We start from the raw sequence: 17,488 nt of genomic DNA, 5'->3' as shown, positions 1-17,488 counted from the left end.
ACAGTAATGCAAATAACATGTTACTTTTCTTGTAAAGACTTTGGCTGGAATTTTCAAAGGGTTCCTTTCAGCCCTTTAGAAATTTTAGCCTTCATACTGAGCGATTTGATGTTACCAGTTCAGCATTTAGTAGGTCCAGTGATTTCACCAGAGAAGGAGCAACTGCAGTATAGAAGGTTAGTGTTTTAGCTATAAATGGAAGGAATTCTCTTTTGTGCCTTCAAAAAAAAGAAGATGAATGGGAAAGCAGGATGAAGAACCTCTTTTTTTTAATGAGGAAGATCTGTGATTCTGTTTGAGGAGAACTAGTGGAAGGAAGGAAAAGAGTCAAAATTTGTAATCGTTAGTCCATCTTTGGAGTGGCTGTTTGTTTACAGATCTGGCAGCTGCCATTCTTTCTAAAATTCTGTTTTCATTCCAAAAATGCCTGTTTAACACTTGCGTTTTTTTACCGCAGCTTCTGCCAAGTCTTGGATGTTTCCTGTTTTGTGTAGTTTTCACAGCATGCATAGTTTAATATTGCTAAAGGAATAAGCAGAGTATCTTGTTTAGCCTCCCATAAACTGGGTTGAACTTTGGTTGAACATTGGGGTGAGCTAATCTAACTGGTTATGTATTAGTAAGAGCTGACTTTCACTATAACATTTTACGCTGTTAAGGCACAATCTTGAAAAATCATGTCAACTAACATATTACTGCAAAATCGCATTCAAGGTGGACAGGGATGGCCTTGTTTAATATTTATGTCAGCTAGCTATGCGTCAACCTATGCTTTTTTATATAGTGCTTCTAGGAAATGTTTTAACTAGAGGTACACTGATACATTCGTCCGATATCGGTTTGGCACTGCTATAAAGAAAAGGGACTGTATCAGAAATCGGCCTGATGAGGTTGATAATTTGGCTGATAAATGCCCGTACATGCATGCAGCCGCAGTGCAGCACATAGGCTTCAAGAGCTGTGTGCAGCTGGTAAGTCTGTTGTGGTAGGAGGGGGGAGTGAAGGGGCATGAGGGGGCAGATCAAGGCCACAGCAGTGAAGGAGAGAGGGGGGCTGGGGCAGGCACTGCCCAGGTGGGGTGGGCATGGGATGGAGCCATGACTTGTCTGGGGGGTGTGGGGAGGCAGGGGTAGTTTCTGCTGCTGCATGTATCCCAGGAGGGTGTGTTGGGGGGGAGCATGTGCCCCTGGACCTGTACGGGGGGGGGGGGGGCTGCGGGCTAGGGCAGTGCCAGGCTCTTCCCAGCACCTGGTGGGGTTGGACCAGGGCTGTGTTTGGTGTTGGCAGCAGTGGTGCTGAGAGGGAGGAGCTATGGTGGGGCTATGGTGAATTTTGGGGTGGCTGACCCTCCTCCCATCAGTGCCACTTCCCACACCAAGCTTATGAAATGAGCACTAAATGGCTCAATAATCAATTATTGGAGAAGGGTTTTCAAATCATCTATCCATGAGTTAATGCTGAAATATAAATTGGTCAATGAATCAAACATGGGGATCCTGATAGTATTTATTCATTAAATTTATATGCCACCCTTCCCAAAAATCCTCCTAAAATTTATATGCAGGTGAGGCACGGGGCAGCCTGGTCTGCCTTTGCATCATGGATTGTATCATGGCCATGCTAATCATATGCAACAGGCTGAGAGGGGCTGATGGAAGGAGTCTGGTGAATTGTTTGGGGCCCATTTGTCAATGTTTGCCAGACGTTTAAGGTTGGTGAAGAAACAGGAATCACTGGAAATGGGGAAGAAAAGCACAGCTCAGCTGTGGCAGTGAAGAGGAAGTCCTAAATGTATGCAATGTCATAGCTCACCATGACTTGAAAAAGTGTTGGCACTGATGGGGACTGAGCATAATGGGCACTCCCATATATCATATTCAGATGGGCTGCATTAACTTAGCACCAGGGTAGAGTGTAAGGATGGAGACTTGTCCAAGGCACTGCAAGGTAGGCCCCCCTATGAGCCTAGTATAGCCTCCTAGTGGGAGGATCTTAGTGTCATGCTTTATTTTTATGGAGATGTGGGATTTCTTCCTAGCTTGCTTGGGCTAAAGGCAAGTGCATCTTTGGGGTATCTGAACTTCAAGGGCTTTGGGCCTGCATGTAGGATACCTGACATGGGTTTGGGACTATCTGAAGCCCCAGGCTGAAGAGTCTGGGAGGTAGGATACTCGCCGGTGGTAGTACCACACAGACTTGAATGATTGAGCTTTGCTCATTTGATAGAATTCGAAACTGACTTGGCTAATTTGGCCCCAGACATGGAATTCATAGAAAAAAAACAAAACAATGCCCCCCCCCCCGCAAACAAACAAACAACCCCCCCCAGCAGGAGTCGGAGATTCTTGCAGCCTCTCTGAGGGTTGGCTTGGTATTGCAGTACCTCCAGGCCCTGTGTTTGCTCCCTCCTGGGGGAGTAACAACCCATTTATTTATTTATTTATTTATTTATTTATTTATAGGGATGGGGACACCCCCCCCCCCACCATCTGCTTTTTTGCCCAATATGAGTCATGTGTTTTATAGTCATGCTCTGTGTTGGCTATATTAAATCAACTTCCTAGTCAGTTTCTATTACTTATCACATGCTGCTTTTGGCAGCAGTTTAATAATAGATAATATATTTAATGAGGTTTTCTTGTATTTGAATGTAAGATGAGTTTTTTTCCCCCATGTTGATTGTGGGGTGGGGATCTCATCTTGTATTTGATTAAATACAGTATTTTAAGGTCAAAGTCTTATTTTTAGTGGAAATGGGAATTTCATAAGTAACTTCTGTATAGGATGCATATGGTAGTGTTTTTGTACATAAAACATGCATTTTGTTTTGAGTCTGTGCTATATGTAATGTGACCTTCCATTCAAAACCAGAATATATAAAGAAGATGTATATCAAGACTGAATGAGTGGAATCAATAATACCCAGTATCATAGGCATTTAAAAAAAGAAACTGTGCTTGGCAGGTTGTAAAACAACTTACTTAATGAAAATCAATAGGGTTTTTTTGTTGTTGTTGTTTCGGATGTCTTTGTTATATTTATTTGGGCAGGTGGGATTCTATATCAGAGCCAATGAATAAATGATGGTGGCAAAGTTAAAGACATTGACTGGTCAATCAGTGACTTTAAAACATTTGGTTTCATTTTTATAGGGGTCTATTGGTAACTAGGGATGCCTCAAATTTGTTGTTACTGCATTCCAGAATGAAAATGAGCTGATGCTCTTCCCCTCAGGCTCTTCAAAGATTGCTCTAATTGGTATGCAATAAGATGTTCCTATGCAATATTCAGTCTTGCATATGGGTGCACTGATAGAGATTTTGGAGGCTGATATGGACAGTTGAGTTTTAAGGAGACATATCGGCCTATACCGATCTGATTTCTGATACAGCTGTGTGCAGCTGGTAAGTCTGTTGTGGTGGAAGGGGATGGGGGGAGGGAAGGGGCATGGGGGAACAGATCAAGGCCCCTATGGTGAGGGAGGGAGTGGGGCTGGTGCTGCCCAGCCGGGGTGAAGTGGGGCGCTGGGTCAGGGTGGCAGCTCTGGCTGCTGCACACACCATGGAAGGGCATGGAAGTGGGAGGAGTGTGCCCGCCTGATCTGGGTGGGGCAGGCTGCAGCTATTGGCTGGGGCTGTGCTGGGCTCTTCCTGATGCATGGGGGTGAGGGATAGTTGGGCTGGGGCTGTACTCAGGGCAGGTGGCAGCGGCACTGGGAGGTAGGCTGTGGGGTGGCTGCAGCTACCCCAGACTTCACTGTAGCCCCCTGTAGCTCCCCTCCCAGTGCTACTGCCACCTGCCCTGAGCACAGCCCCAGCCCAACCCTTCCCTTCCTCCACATGCTGGGTGGAGCCCAGCACAGCCCTGGCTGCAGCCCACCTTGGCCCCCACACAGAGCTGGGGGCACCCCCTGCCCCGTGCCCTCCCAGGGTGCGTGCAGCGGTGGGAGCTGCTCAACCCTGCCCACCTGGGCAGCGCCAGCCCCACTCCCCCCTCCCCTGGGGGAACCTTGATCTGCTCCCCCCATGCCCCTTCACTCCCTCTCCCTGTCCACCACAATAGACTTACCACCTGCACATAGCTCTCCATGCTGCCAAGTTTTGCTCCTCACTGCCTATGTGTTGCATTGCAGCTGCGTGCATGCATGAGCATTTATTGCACAAATTATTGGCTGCATCAGATTGATATTCGATAGAGTCAGTTTTCTTTGTATCAGTGCTGATCCGATACCAAACCAATGTATCGGTACACCTTTAGTCTTGTAGTATAAAAGTAGAGAAGTGACACCATAGTACATTTTATTTATTTATTTATTTATTTATTTATTTATTTATTTTTAAATGTTGCATTGAGGACAAACAGGCAAGGTCTCTTTTCTTTTGAAGGCTGGTTTGGTTACAAGGCATTTTATTTACTTACCAATGTATGTGTGTGCTGCCATCCTGAGCCCTCCCCTTTTCCTATCTTTCTAGTTAATGATAGATGAGCCATAGCAGAACTATTTTATACTAGCTAGAGTTGAAAACAGGAACCAAAACCTGCCATAATAGCATGTGGGTTGCAAAGAAGATGAAGCGATGTGTTGAGAACAGGAAGAAATACCCTTGTTTTGAGTTTTTTTCCTGTTTGGTTTTCTATTAAAAAAAAATAAAATAAAAGAACCATATTTTGACCGTGGATATAACCCTGGCAAGGACTTGTTCTGGAATATTTGCAGGTGGCTCCTGTCCAGACATGTGCTCTTGTTCCCATATTGTCTCCTAGTTGAATGCCCTAGTATGATTAACTTAGCTCAAATCTGCTGTGTTTCCCAGGTCTTTCAGCACTAATTTTATAACTAACTAAAGCCAACTTGTGGCAGTACAGCCAAAAGTGGCATAGCAAGCATCTGTTTGTGGCACTCGGCAGATGAGGCAGAGAGCAGAGTGGCAAATTGAGCAGGGCACAGTGCTTAATTTGTGGCACACCAGCCAAAAAATGTTGGCCTGTGCTGAACTAGGAACTGCACTACCACAAAATGTTTCCATGCAGAACACATCTAACATGCAGCTAATAATAGTGCCAGATAGCCATTTTCATAACTAGAACTGCTGGTCCAAATATGTGATAGTCTTTGAATTGGTCTATTTTGCAGGTTTATTTGAATTAATTTTTTCAGTTTCTAAGTTTTAATTGAAATTCTTTTTTTAATGGCCAGGAATCCATTTTTAGTAAGAAATTGTTTTTTTGGAAATGTAAAACACTTGTTGATAACTATTTCTATGATGTCACAGAAATTTTGGGGATTGATTATCTAAAGCAGCCATTTGTTACGCAATTTTGTTTTGAAAAAAGGAATTTTCTAAAGAACTGTGCAAAAAAAATGGGAGCCTGCTTTTTGGAACGGTTTGTGTATAATTATAAGTGAGTTTTATATAGTACAGGGGTTGTGAACTGGAGGTATGCATACCCCTGGGGGTACGGGCAGCTCTTACCTGGCGGAGGAGGGGTGCCACTGCTAGGCACACTGCACAACGCCTCCCTGTCTCCCAGTCTGGCTGCTGGGCTGTTGCCCTTGGCCAAAATCCAAGGGCAAGGAGGCGCCCCTCTGCAGACAGATGTGGGTCAGGGGGGCAGGCCTCGCATGTGGAGGCCACCGCCCTCCCCCTTGTGCCGCTGCCATGCCTACTTTTCCATGGCCAGTTGCACATGCAGGTCTGTGGGCTGCTGATGGATGGCACGCGATTGGCCAGGCATGAGGCCTGTTGTCAGCCCACGAAGCTGCACATGCAGCCGGCCTAGAAAAGTGGCAGGGGTGGAGGTGGTGACGGTGGCTGCCACCTGTGAACACCGCCCCCCCCATGTCTGGTTGCTGCCACCAGGAGGGGTGCACTAGTTTAAAAAGGTTGAAACCCTCTGATATACTATATGTACAAAGTACACATATCAGTAAGTTTGCTGAATGTGCCATCAGTAAATTCAAATAACTGAAGCTTGTTATTGTCCAGTATATATCGGAGCTTTATAACCAAGTCCAGAAGGATATGGGCAAAAACCCCTCTGGAAAAGGTCAAGGTGTAGTGTAGGTGGGACTCCAGCAACCACTTCATGCCCAGCGGGAACTTTGTGCGCTTCGCGGACTGGTGCTTCCTTCACTGTGCCCGCCTCAACTGCCTGCCTCTGAACGGGGCCATCCGCTTTGGCCATTGGGACAAGAGGTGCCAACGGGGTGGCTATGCGGTAGAGACCCTCTTCCACATGCTGTGCAGCTCAAGCCACACGCCGGAGCCTGGCAGCTCCGTCACAGTGCTGTCCAGGACCGCCTGGTGTGGGCCATCCCAGTCGCAGTGGTGGAGATCTCCGTGAACCGCACTGTCCCGGGCTGCCAGAGCCAGATGCAACCTGACATCGTCATCACGAACGAAGAGACTAAGAAGGTTGTGATCGTAGACGTAACCATCCTCTTTGAGAATCGGCGCCAAGCCTTCACTTACACCCAGGCTCTCAAGCGAGAGAAGTACATCCCACTGGCCGACATTCTGAGGGCCATGGCTATGACGTGACAGTTGACATGCTCGTTGTGGGAACACTCGGAGCCTGGGACCCCAGTAACGAGAGTGTCCTGTGTGCCTGCTGTGTCACCCATTGCTACGCCAAGCTGATGCGCTGCCTCATGGTGTCCAACACCATCCGTTGGTCCTGTGACATCTATGTGGAACACATCACAGGCCACCACCAGTACTCCGACCCCACCAGATGAACCGCCGCTGGACTGGACCCAGAGGGAACCACCTGAACGCCCCCTCTGCACCAGGTAGACTTTCACTTTGAGAGGATTCTTCAGCAGTGGATGACCCCCCTCCACCGGAAGAGGACCTTCACGATGAGACTCTATATGGACTGAGATACTTTCTTTGAACCACTTCTTCCACCATTGTGGACCATTGTAACAGGTTTGTGTGTATCTATCTTCTTTCTCTGTGTTGTGAACCACCTCCTCCCACCCCCGGGTTTAGTTGGCTAACATTGTATCTGATGTAGCCTAGTTGTGTTCCCCTCCTCACCCCCATCCCTCTAATGTTGGTCCCTCGCTCGGGCGATATGTATTTCCCTACCAGCTTTGTCATCTTTTTTGGATTCACAATCCTAAACATTTACTAATAAAAGTCAGTTTGAATATCCAAATAACTACAACTTGACCTTCTCCAGAAGGCTTTCTGCCCATATCTGTGTGTATGTGTGTGTGTGAATTTCTTGTCTCTATCTTGCCAGCATAAGTTGTTGTCTTTCCTCTCAGCTTTTTGTGTAAGGTGGGATACTTGAGTTTCCTCATATGTCTAAGTGCAAGTCTTCTGGGCATTGAATCATCTGCTTGGGCGCAATGGAATAATTACCCAGATTTTCCCCAGAATGCTCAGAGAGGCAGTCTAGAAGGGGTAAATACCTTTTCCTATGACAATTTTTCTCGTAGGAGGTTTACCATGACATGATAAGGAACTCTTACATTTAGAAATTTGTAAGCAGGTCAAGAAGGATATGGGCAGAAATCCGTCTGGACAATTGTAAGACTATTTTGGGGCTGATCAGAAAGTTTTTGAAGGAATTACGATGTATGAAGTGCATATGCCAGCAAGTTTGCTGAATGTGCTGTTAGTAACTTCGTAGTTCATAGTTAGTAGGGTCGGAAGGGACCTGAGCAGATCATCAAGTCCAACTCCCTGCCATGGCAGGAAAGAGTACTGAGGTCAATTCAAATAACTATAGATGCACAGATAAGCCCCTGAGGCCACTGGAAGTAATAATTTTAGGACAATGTAGGTAATATGAGAACTCATTAGGCAATTCCTTTGTCCCATGATTCCAGGTACCACAAAACATGTATACTGGTTCTTAATGGAGCAGCTTAGACTCTGTCATGGTTGTTGAAAGTAGCTGTTTTTACAAGACTGTCCTGTTAAAATTACATGAAGCTGTAGTTTGTCCTAGAGGACAGGTTTGTGGTTTATTTTACATTATAAAAAAAGCCCATCAGTCAAGTGTATTTGAAGATGGTCAGGTGGGAGGTTCTGGGCAGCCTCTGTCAACAGCATCAATTTTAATCACCACATTGCTGAGCCAAGTTTCATTTTAGTGTGAACTTTTCATCTGAAACTTTTTGCTGCCCTCTGGTATTTAGCTGCATCTTTCTTAGCACTGTAAAGGTGGATGGAGACTGAAATCTTACAATCCTGTCAGTATCTGCAAAGCCAAGTAGCCCTTTGTGGTTATCTGTCTAAACAGGTAGGTCTGCCCTAAGAGAAGATGGAAACACTATTCTAATGAACAAGAAGAAAAAGCAGATGAAGAAGGGAACAGTTGTAGACTGTCCATTTAGATAAATTAACCGTGTCAACCACTTGCGTTCTAAACTGTTCCAATTTTGCATATTAATCTTATTCTTCTTCACATGGTGTTCTTTTAAAACAACCAATTTCTGCAGTTTCTTTTGTCAACTTTACATCTGAGTCTGGGAGCACAGGGTGGGCAGCTGGGGCTGGGATCCTGCAGAACCAGTACCCGTTGCACGGATATGTGGGGGGCGGATCATGGCTCTACCCTGGCCCTGCGCTGCCACTGCCCCAAGATGCCAGACCTGCCCGCATGCAGCCCCATCCCATCTGCCCACCCAAGCAGATGCTCACTCCCACTCCTGCTCATGGGAGTCCCACGCTGTTCTTAGTGGGGGGGGACCCTACCCACACACCTGCTCCTTCTGGTACCTCTGGTGGTGGGTGTGGGAAGGACAGGCCTGGGGCTAGATAGGATAAATTGCCTGCCTCCCTCCCCCCTCAGTCTGTAACAGTTCACCAAAACTCCTTAAGTGGCCCTCCAGCCCAAGTAATTGCCCACCCCTACCTTAGAGCCTGAGTATTGTCTGCAATGTATAGCCATCAGTCAAGCACCTAGAATCATACAGTACCTGTGTCTGTATAATACAGGTCCCAGTCTCTACATACTCCTGTAACATACTGGATTTCATCGTACTGAGGCATGTTAAGATATATTTTGAAATGTGCTGACCTGAAATGAACTGCAAAGAAGATGTACTCTTTTTTAGAGGCTACATGTGTTCCCTGTGATAGTAGGAGATCTGTTAACATATTTTCTGGAATCACCAACTAATCTGGTTTTTGCTTTAAAAGCTTAAAAGTGAAGCCTGCATTTGAAATTGGGAACTTCCAGGAATAAATTATTTGCTTAATAAATGTTTTTACTTGAAGTACTTTTAACTCGGATCACTAACCAGAGCTTTATGATGATTTTTTTTCCATCCTTCCTGTTTGATAGGATAAGTAGAAGGACCCTTGTGAAAAGAAAAGCAGGATCTGGCCATTGTAAATGTTTTAACTGTCATGAGGATGAGGATATGAAACAGTTTGAATACTTGGGCCCTTATAGATGTTACAGTTATGGTGTAATTAATGTGTTTTTCTAGAACTAAAAGATTTTAATTATTTTTGTAAACAGAGCTATAATCTAAAATTTCATCTTTACCTGGAGAGAGATGTTTTCCTTTTCTGGATAGTTTCCTTTACATACACTTTGAGCAGTGCCTCCTCAGCGATGTCATGATCTGCAGTTTGCTCCAGAATAAAATGGTTTCAGTTGGTTTGCAAGATTGATCATCTTGAACAAATAATCCAGTTAATAGAAGCTGCCTGGCCCAGAAAAGTGGTTGTTTTTTCCCCGCTCCTCTAAATGTATGCTACTTGTAGTTTTGAGAATCTGGTGATTGTGGGAGGTGATTTCAAAATATAGGAGAAAACTTGGCTTCTAAGTGGTTTTCTTCTCTCTAAAATATATGGAGGAAACAAAATACAAACCAGTTTAGTAAATGTCTGTGTCTCTTTCCCCCCCCCCAAATTACTTAAAAGTTGACATTACATCATGCTGGGCAGACATAACTATAGAAAATTGTAGGTGTGTTTAGCTTTCTGCCTTAATTTTAAAAGCCTGGCTTCTAGAAAGTTATGTTTTTTTAATTTTGTTGTTGGGGTGGGGAGGGGGAGGTTAGAGGAGAAAATAAAGATCTGTGGTGTCATTTAATTTTTGACTTTTTTGACAGTGACACTTTTTGTCTAAGCCTTTAGATTCACCTGCATTTTAATTATTTTTTAGTGTTTGCAAAAATGCTATTATTACTTAAATTTTCCTGTTGATTCTCTTCCTCTGGGTGATCGTCTTGTTTATTATATTTCAGTGAACTTTTGTCTTTATTCTCTCTTCCCAAATGTCCCAATTCACAGCAACCATATTATAAATCCCCCACTGCTTTTTATAAAGAAATGCATAAATAAAAAAGCATCTAGTTACCTTGCCTGACGTATTTAAGGTAATTTTTTAAAGCTTCTGACACTGCAAATTTGTGGATCTATAAATATGTGGGCTTAAATTTCCCAGATTCTGTATGATTTATGTACATATCATAAGAAGAGGGTGTGGGGTGGGAATCCCTGATCAGGACAGCACTTAAAGTAGCTCCCTAGAAGTAAAAAAAAAAATCTCATTTTTCTGAATTGAGGCCATTATTAAGTAATTCCCAAGGAAATAAAATTTTAAGTTTTACCAACTGGCTGTTAATGGTGCACCTACAGTGTCTTGTTGCATGTCCAAGGTATTTCAAGGGATGTGACACCATGTTGTGAAACTTTAGTGTTGTTGTATGGCGTAAAGATTTTAAGCAATTTTTATTCAATCCAGAAATGTTATTTTAAATATTACTGTAAAAGTACAGAACAAATTCCACCAATTCCAAAATCAACTTTCTTTGCTACTTAATTACTATGTGCAAGATGATAAATGAGGGTTTGAAATAAGGGTTTTTCCCCTGTTGTAGCAGGTGTTGCTGAAATTGCTGAATTTATTTAAAGCATGTGATTTCATGCAATTCTGTGTGATTGTTGTAGCCGCTGTCAACAGCTGCATGCTCATTTCGCTAATTGCATTCTACTCAGATGGCAAAGTTTATTTTGGGAGGATTTTTTTTTTAAAGCAAGTATTCATGGGAGCTACTCTAGAAGGACCTTGGCTCCGAGGATTGGTTCACTTTTCTTTGGAAAATGCAAACGCTTTAGATAAAGTTGGGCCCCACAGATCTCCCCTTTTACAGATGCAATTTACCCCTCTGCAGTCCTCTTTAAATATTTAAAACACTGTGATATTTAGAGGTTTTTGAGTGGTCCTTTGCATGAGTTTTTCATCATGTACTTCACTGTTTAGGGGCATTTTACAAATACACATTTTGAAGTGTACTAATTTAACTTGTGGGTATAACTATTATAGTGCTATCTTGGACAGAGAAGAAAAACTAAAGCATGTGCATGTGTATGTATTGGAGAACAATTGAGATCTCAAATTACAAACTTTAATTTTTAGCTCAATTTCTGTACTTGGAAATATTTGTTGGTGCTTCCTGGTTTATACAATAACGTCCCACTTCTTATTCCTCTGTCTAGGAAACATGAGGAAAATATGCCATCAAATCTCTTGTGCATGTTAGTTTTGTATGGAATATTTTTATATTGTACATTGGTGACTACTAGCTATATAATTCCTTGGTAGTACACACTATTGAATTGTAATGCAGTGTTGTTTTTATTTGTTATATAGCATTATGCCAGTATATACAGGCCTCTAAAATCCGAGGTGGTGCCGGCCGTTTCATTTCAAGTGCAGCAGAAGGTAAAAAAAAAAAATTAAAGAAAAACAGCATAAACTTTCTAGTTCTTCTGATATCTCCTCTTTACTGGCATTTTTGTGGCCTTTGACCTCTTAACTTTGTAGAGTCTTTCTTTACAGATGACTTTTTGTAATTGATGGGTGAATTTCCACTGTTTCAGAGAAGGCTTTAAAAAACAAACAAACAAAGCCCTCAAAATATTTAGAAGTGATGTCACTTGTGTCTGTTTTAATCTCTTTGCATCATCTTTGTGTGTCTTGTCTGTGCTTTTCTTTAGTATAATAAATACAGATTAGGTCTTGCTGTGCTACATTTGAGTTCCTTCAAATCCTGCATGGAGCTTGTAAGGCTTTTGATAATAAGCAGAAATAAACCCAGTAACTGTAGACAAATTTGAGAATGTTCATTTCATGAAAAGCACAGATAACATTTGTACGCAGTTATTGACGGTGCTAATACTTTTCAATCTAATTACATGCTAACTAACTCTTTTGCGTTTTCTGTTTCTCTTAAAGGAATGTGCGCACTTAATTCGCTTATCTTCACTTCTGCTTACTGACATTTTTCTAAGCTGTTCCCTACAAGGCTAGAGAAGAGAATGAAATTGTTGAATTTGGGTTTTTTTTCTTTCACTTTTAGGGGAGAATTTTGAACAAACTCCATTAAGACGCACGTTTAAGTCCAAAGTTCTTGCTCGTTATCCTGAGAATGTAGAATGGAATCCTTTTGACCAAGATGCAGTGGGAATGGTCAGTATCATGTCAAGTGATTTGTTTGCTTTTTTTCACTTCTGTTTTTTTAATAATACTATTCACTTAGCTGGACATTTTTAATTGTTATAGTTATTTCTGTGATATATATTGATAGTGGCAAAATAAAAAACTACAGTTAATCAATTTGTTGCTGTAAATCAGTAATTATTTGGGCCTGGATGCCACATAGGCAGTTTTGATAAGTTGTCCGGAGCCAAGTCAGCATCGCCTCCCGCCCCCACAACAATTTACCACAACTCCCTATGTGTGGTGGGGCTGTGGGTGGGTGGGGAGCAGTGTTTGGAAGTGGGATGGGTGGGATCATGGGGTAAGGTTGCCAAGTGGTGACAGCACAGGACTGGGACCTGGGTAAAGCCAAGATCTGCTGCCTGCATGCCCCCCCACAACAGGCATGAGTTCCATGGACAGGGGTGTGTAGGAAGTGGATTGCAGCCTTGCCCTGGGCTGCAGCCCCATGTTGTCACTGCCTCAAGATCCCAGCCCACCTTGAGGGTGCTCCCCACACACCTCGCGCGCGTGTGTGGAGAGACAGCATGTGCACATGTTGGGGTGGGGGCTGCCTGGGTGCTAGGTCCTGGGAGCTGGCTGGGGGTGAGGGGAGGGAGGAGGGGACAGGTGGTGCATGCAGCAGAGCTTGTCTGGGTGGCACTCTACAGGGGCCGAGCTCTGCCTGCTTCTGCCCAGGGCAGCCCATGCTGCACTCCTGCCCACACCCTCTGGCCCCAGACCCAGCCAGCATGCACAGCTTACTGGCGGAGCTGCTCTTAGTGTGGCTGTACCTGCTAGGTGCTGTTCAGCTCCCTTCAGGTCCAGCAGCAGCTTCTCCTGCCCCTGCTGCATCACTCTGGATGGGGAGAAAACTTCACCCAGGTGGCTGCTGCCCTAGTGTGCGTGGTTATGGCTCCAGCTCCTGGCTGTCTTCCACCTTGTCAGGTGGGTGGGGCAGTTGGGAGGGAGCTGGAGCCCCGTGTGCTGGGGCAGGAGCGTGGCTGAATGGTGCAGCTGGGGCGGGAGCAGGAAGAGAAGTTGCTGCTGGATCTAAGGGGAGCTAAGAAGCACCAGGCAGCTGCAGCCACACAAGGAGCTGGTAAGCTGTGTGCCCTGGCCATATCCGGGGCAGGCAGACACAGGCGAGAGTGTGGTGCAGGCTGCCCTGGGTGGGGCACCACAGTGGGCCTGATCCAGTTGATTGGTGGGCATGCTCTGCCAGCCTGATCCAATCTGTACAATACCAGATCCAGCCCACAGGCTGTGTTTTGCCTACCCATGCTCTAAGTATGCAGGCTTAATTTAAAAGGACAACCCCCCCCCTTTTTTTTTTTTAATGCTGTAAAAAGATTTTTACCACTAGTAACTTTTTTTTTTGCTACTTACTCTGTGGTATTTCAGAGAGAAATAAATGGAAATCAGTCTCTTGGTTAATGATCACTTCTTTTTCTGTGTTTGTCTATTCCATGGCATGGAATTTAATCACTTACTTCAATTTTAAAAGTAATATTAATGATAAAAACACTTCATGTATACAGGTTGAATTTTCTGTTCCTGTTAAATGACAACAATTCTGTGGACTTTAGTAATCAGATGTGGCTTTTATTTTGAATGTCTCCATTCTGTATAATTAACCTTTCATTTTAATATGTTCAGTATATTATATTAGTATCTTAATATTTTACAGAATTTGTATGGAGGGAAATGAGATACCATGCCAGCCTACAGCTTTTTATATCCTGCCTGTCTTAGCCTAAAATTCTGGAGGGAAAAAACAAGCAAAATTAAAATGGGCATGTAATTTTTCCCCACTTTTTTTCTTTCCTTTTTTTTTTTTTATAGCTCTGTATGCCAAAAGGGCTTGCTTTCAAGACGCAAGCTGATTCCAGAGAACCTCAGTTCCACTCATTTATAATCACCCGTGAAGATGGCTCACGGACATTTGGGTTTTCTCTCACATTTTACGAGGAAGTTACCAGCAAACAAATCTGCAGTGCCATGCAGACTTTATATCATATGCACAATGCTGAATATGACATTCTTCATACTCCATCCACAAATGACAAAGATATCTGTGGCAGCATAGATGACTGCAATGGCAGTTCTGTATCAAAGCTCCAGCGTTTTAACTCGTACGATATTAGCAGAGACACACTGTATGTCTCTAAGTGCATTTGTCTGATTACTCCTATGTCTTTCATGAAGGCTTGTAAGAAAGTATTAGAGCAACTCCATCAAGCTGTAACTTCGCCTCAGCCACCACCATTACCATTAGAAAGTTATATCTACAACATTCTGTATGAGGTTCCTCTTCCTCCAGCAGGGAGATCCTTAAAATTTTCAGGTGTTTATGGATCAATTGTCTGCCAGAGGCCAAGCACCAGTGAACTGCCACTATTTGACTTCCCAGTTAAAGAAGTTTTTGAGTTACTTGGAGTAGAAAATGTGGTTCAGCTCTTTACTTGTGCCCTTCTGGAATTTCAGATACTGCTTTATTCACAGCGTGAGTACTGCTTTTGTTCTTTATTCTGTAAGTCTAATGGCATTAGTTTTTAATAAAGATTCAAGTAAATAGCGTTAATAAACTTTCATTGGCATGCCGCTGCTGTCAACTGTATCTAAATTCAGGCTTGTTTGGAGGTAAAGGTCCTTGGCAGCTTTGAAAATTATGTGCTTTGTTCTGATGCCTAGCTTTAGGCATTTCCAGGTTTTCAATTTGTCCTTTTTGATAACATCCTAAAGGTACAAAAACCACATAAAGCAAACCCTAGAGTAGCTAGGCTGTTGATTTGCAACATAATCTGAGCCAGCAAGGTCCTTACCTTCAAGAAAGGGAGGAGGGATGGCCTGGGGAATTATAGACCAATCACTCTGACGTCCGTCCCTGGAAAAATCCTAGAGAAGATTGTCAAAGGATCCATCAAAACCAGACTAATGGAAGGCAAGCATCTGAATGTCAGCCAACATGGCTTTGTGACTGGCAGGTCTTGCCTTACCAACCTCATCTCCTTCTATGACCAGGTAACACGTGCCCTGGACAAGGGAGATGACGTAGATGTCATGTATCTGGATTTCAAGAAAGCCTTTGCCCTAGTTCCCCACAATGTCCTTGTAGTTAAGTTGGGGAACTGTGGCCTTGATTATCTTATGGTCCAATGGCTAGGTAACTGGCTACAGGGTTGGACCCAAAGGGTACTAGTTGATGGGAACAAATCAATGTGGCACAGGGTGACTAGTGGAGTCCCTCAGGGCTCGGTACTTGGGCCGGTACTTTTTAACATCTTCATTAACTGTCTGGATTTGGGAGTCAGATGAAAACTGGAAAAGTTCACAGATGACACCAAATTTTGGGGGAGGGTGGTCACAATGCAGGACAGGCTGCAGAGATGGGCAGACTTGGACACACTGTCAGGGTGGGCTGACCAAAACCTGATGGCCTTCAATGTAGAGAAATGTAAGGTGCTGCACCTTGGTCGGAAGAACCTTTAACATACTTGCAGGCTTGCTAGTGCTACGCTCACTAGCACCACGACCGAAAGAGACTTGGGGGTCTTGATTGACCACAAGATGAATATGAGCCACCAACATGATGCTGTGGCTGGGAAACCAAAGTAAACTCTGGTGTGCATCCACTGATGCATCTCGAGCAAAACCAGGTAAGTCATCCTACTACTTTACTTGACCCTGGTGAGACTGCAGGTAGAGTACTGCGTCCGGTTTTGGGCCCTCCACTTCAGGAGGGACGTGGAACAGCTTGAGAGAGTCCAGAGGAGAGCCACTTGTATGATCCAAGGCCTGGAGGGCAGGCCATACGAGGAGAGGCTGGAGGACTTGGGGCTCTTCAGTCTGGAAAAGACAAGGCTCAGAGGGGACTTGGTGGCAGCCTACAATTATATAACGGGTACATCAGGAGCTGGGAGAACAGCTATTCACCAGAGCTCCCCAAGGGATGACGAGGTCTAATGGCCATAAACTCTAGGAAGGCTGACTTTAGACTAGACGCAAGAAAACTGTTCTTTATGGCGCAAGTGTCCAGGGTCTGGAACAAACTCCCCCCAGAGGTGGTGCAAGCACCTATTCTGGACTCTTTCAAAACAACATGTGGATGTTTTTCTTGCTGGGGTCACTTGATCCCAGCTGACTTACTGCCTATGGCGGGGGGGCTAGATTCAATGATCTCATGAGGTCCCTTCCAGCCCATAATGTCTGCAATAATCTGCTGGTTTCTAGTGTTTTTACCCCATCAAGTTATCATTAGAGTAGGTGGAATGTAAATTAAAAAAAAAGTATGAAGCAACTAAAGTCCATCTTGCCTCTTCGGAAAACTCCTTATGCACATCTACCATATTCTACATATACAACACAGTGGTCAGTTATACAAAGTAATAAGAATCCAGCGGATCTTGAAATATTAGAATGTGTATGTACTGATCTGTGTATATGTGTTTATAATTTGGAATTGGGCATAAATTGCATATATAGATCATTAGTAAATTTACAGTACTATTGCAGTGAGGTTAGTACATTTGGAATTGTTATGTTGTGGTAACTACACCAACCCTGATGGTACACAAATAAAACAAATTGATGACATTTTATGTGGGTTTAGAAAACTACAGTTATTCTGCTTACTGCAACTTCTTAATTTGGAGGTGATTAAAATACACATCCAGGAGGCAAGTTTCTTCATCTCTGGCTCAGAAATGGGTTGCACATCTTTCTTACCCTCACTTCCAATTTCAACCAGTAATTCCCAAAAAAAGAATTATATATGTTAAGGCTGTGTGGTAAGTAGTCCTAGAGATGTGTTGAATAACAGATGTATGTAGGTGTGGTCAGTTGAATTGAATGGAAGAGAAAAGACTTTTGCTGTGGAAGGGGTTTCAGACAAAGTCCACCTTTTCAGGCAAGAATTAATGCATCTGCACACCTCAGCTGATGGACTTTGCTTTCTTCTCCTTTCCTAGGGTAGTTTAACCATTCTTGGGCAGAATCTTGGCATGAACAAAGGTTGAATTTTTAAAGAGAA

General features: G+C 43.7%; 1 protein-coding gene across 1 annotated transcript in view; it reads left to right on the top strand.

The window, feature by feature from the left end:
• DENND5A (DENN domain containing 5A) overlaps positions 1-17,488 on the top strand; it is a 99,245-nt gene that overhangs the window by 19,828 nt on the left and 61,929 nt on the right. Inside the window, exons 2-4 of the mRNA XM_090032672.1 lie at positions 11,629-11,700; positions 12,338-12,447; positions 14,302-14,962. Coding sequence (XP_089888798.1) covers positions 11,629-11,700; positions 12,338-12,447; positions 14,302-14,962 — 843 coding nt within the window. The remainder of the gene's footprint in view (positions 1-11,628; positions 11,701-12,337; positions 12,448-14,301; positions 14,963-17,488) is intronic.

Source organism: Crocodylus siamensis, chromosome 2, assembly GCF_052110815.1.
Source record: "Crocodylus siamensis isolate JL-2025a chromosome 2, ASM5211081v1, whole genome shotgun sequence".
In the NCBI taxonomy this organism is placed as follows: Eukaryota; Metazoa; Chordata; order Crocodylia; family Crocodylidae; genus Crocodylus; species Crocodylus siamensis.
The sequence above is the reverse complement of the archived record's forward strand: the minus strand, read 5'-3'. Positions and strand labels throughout refer to the sequence as shown.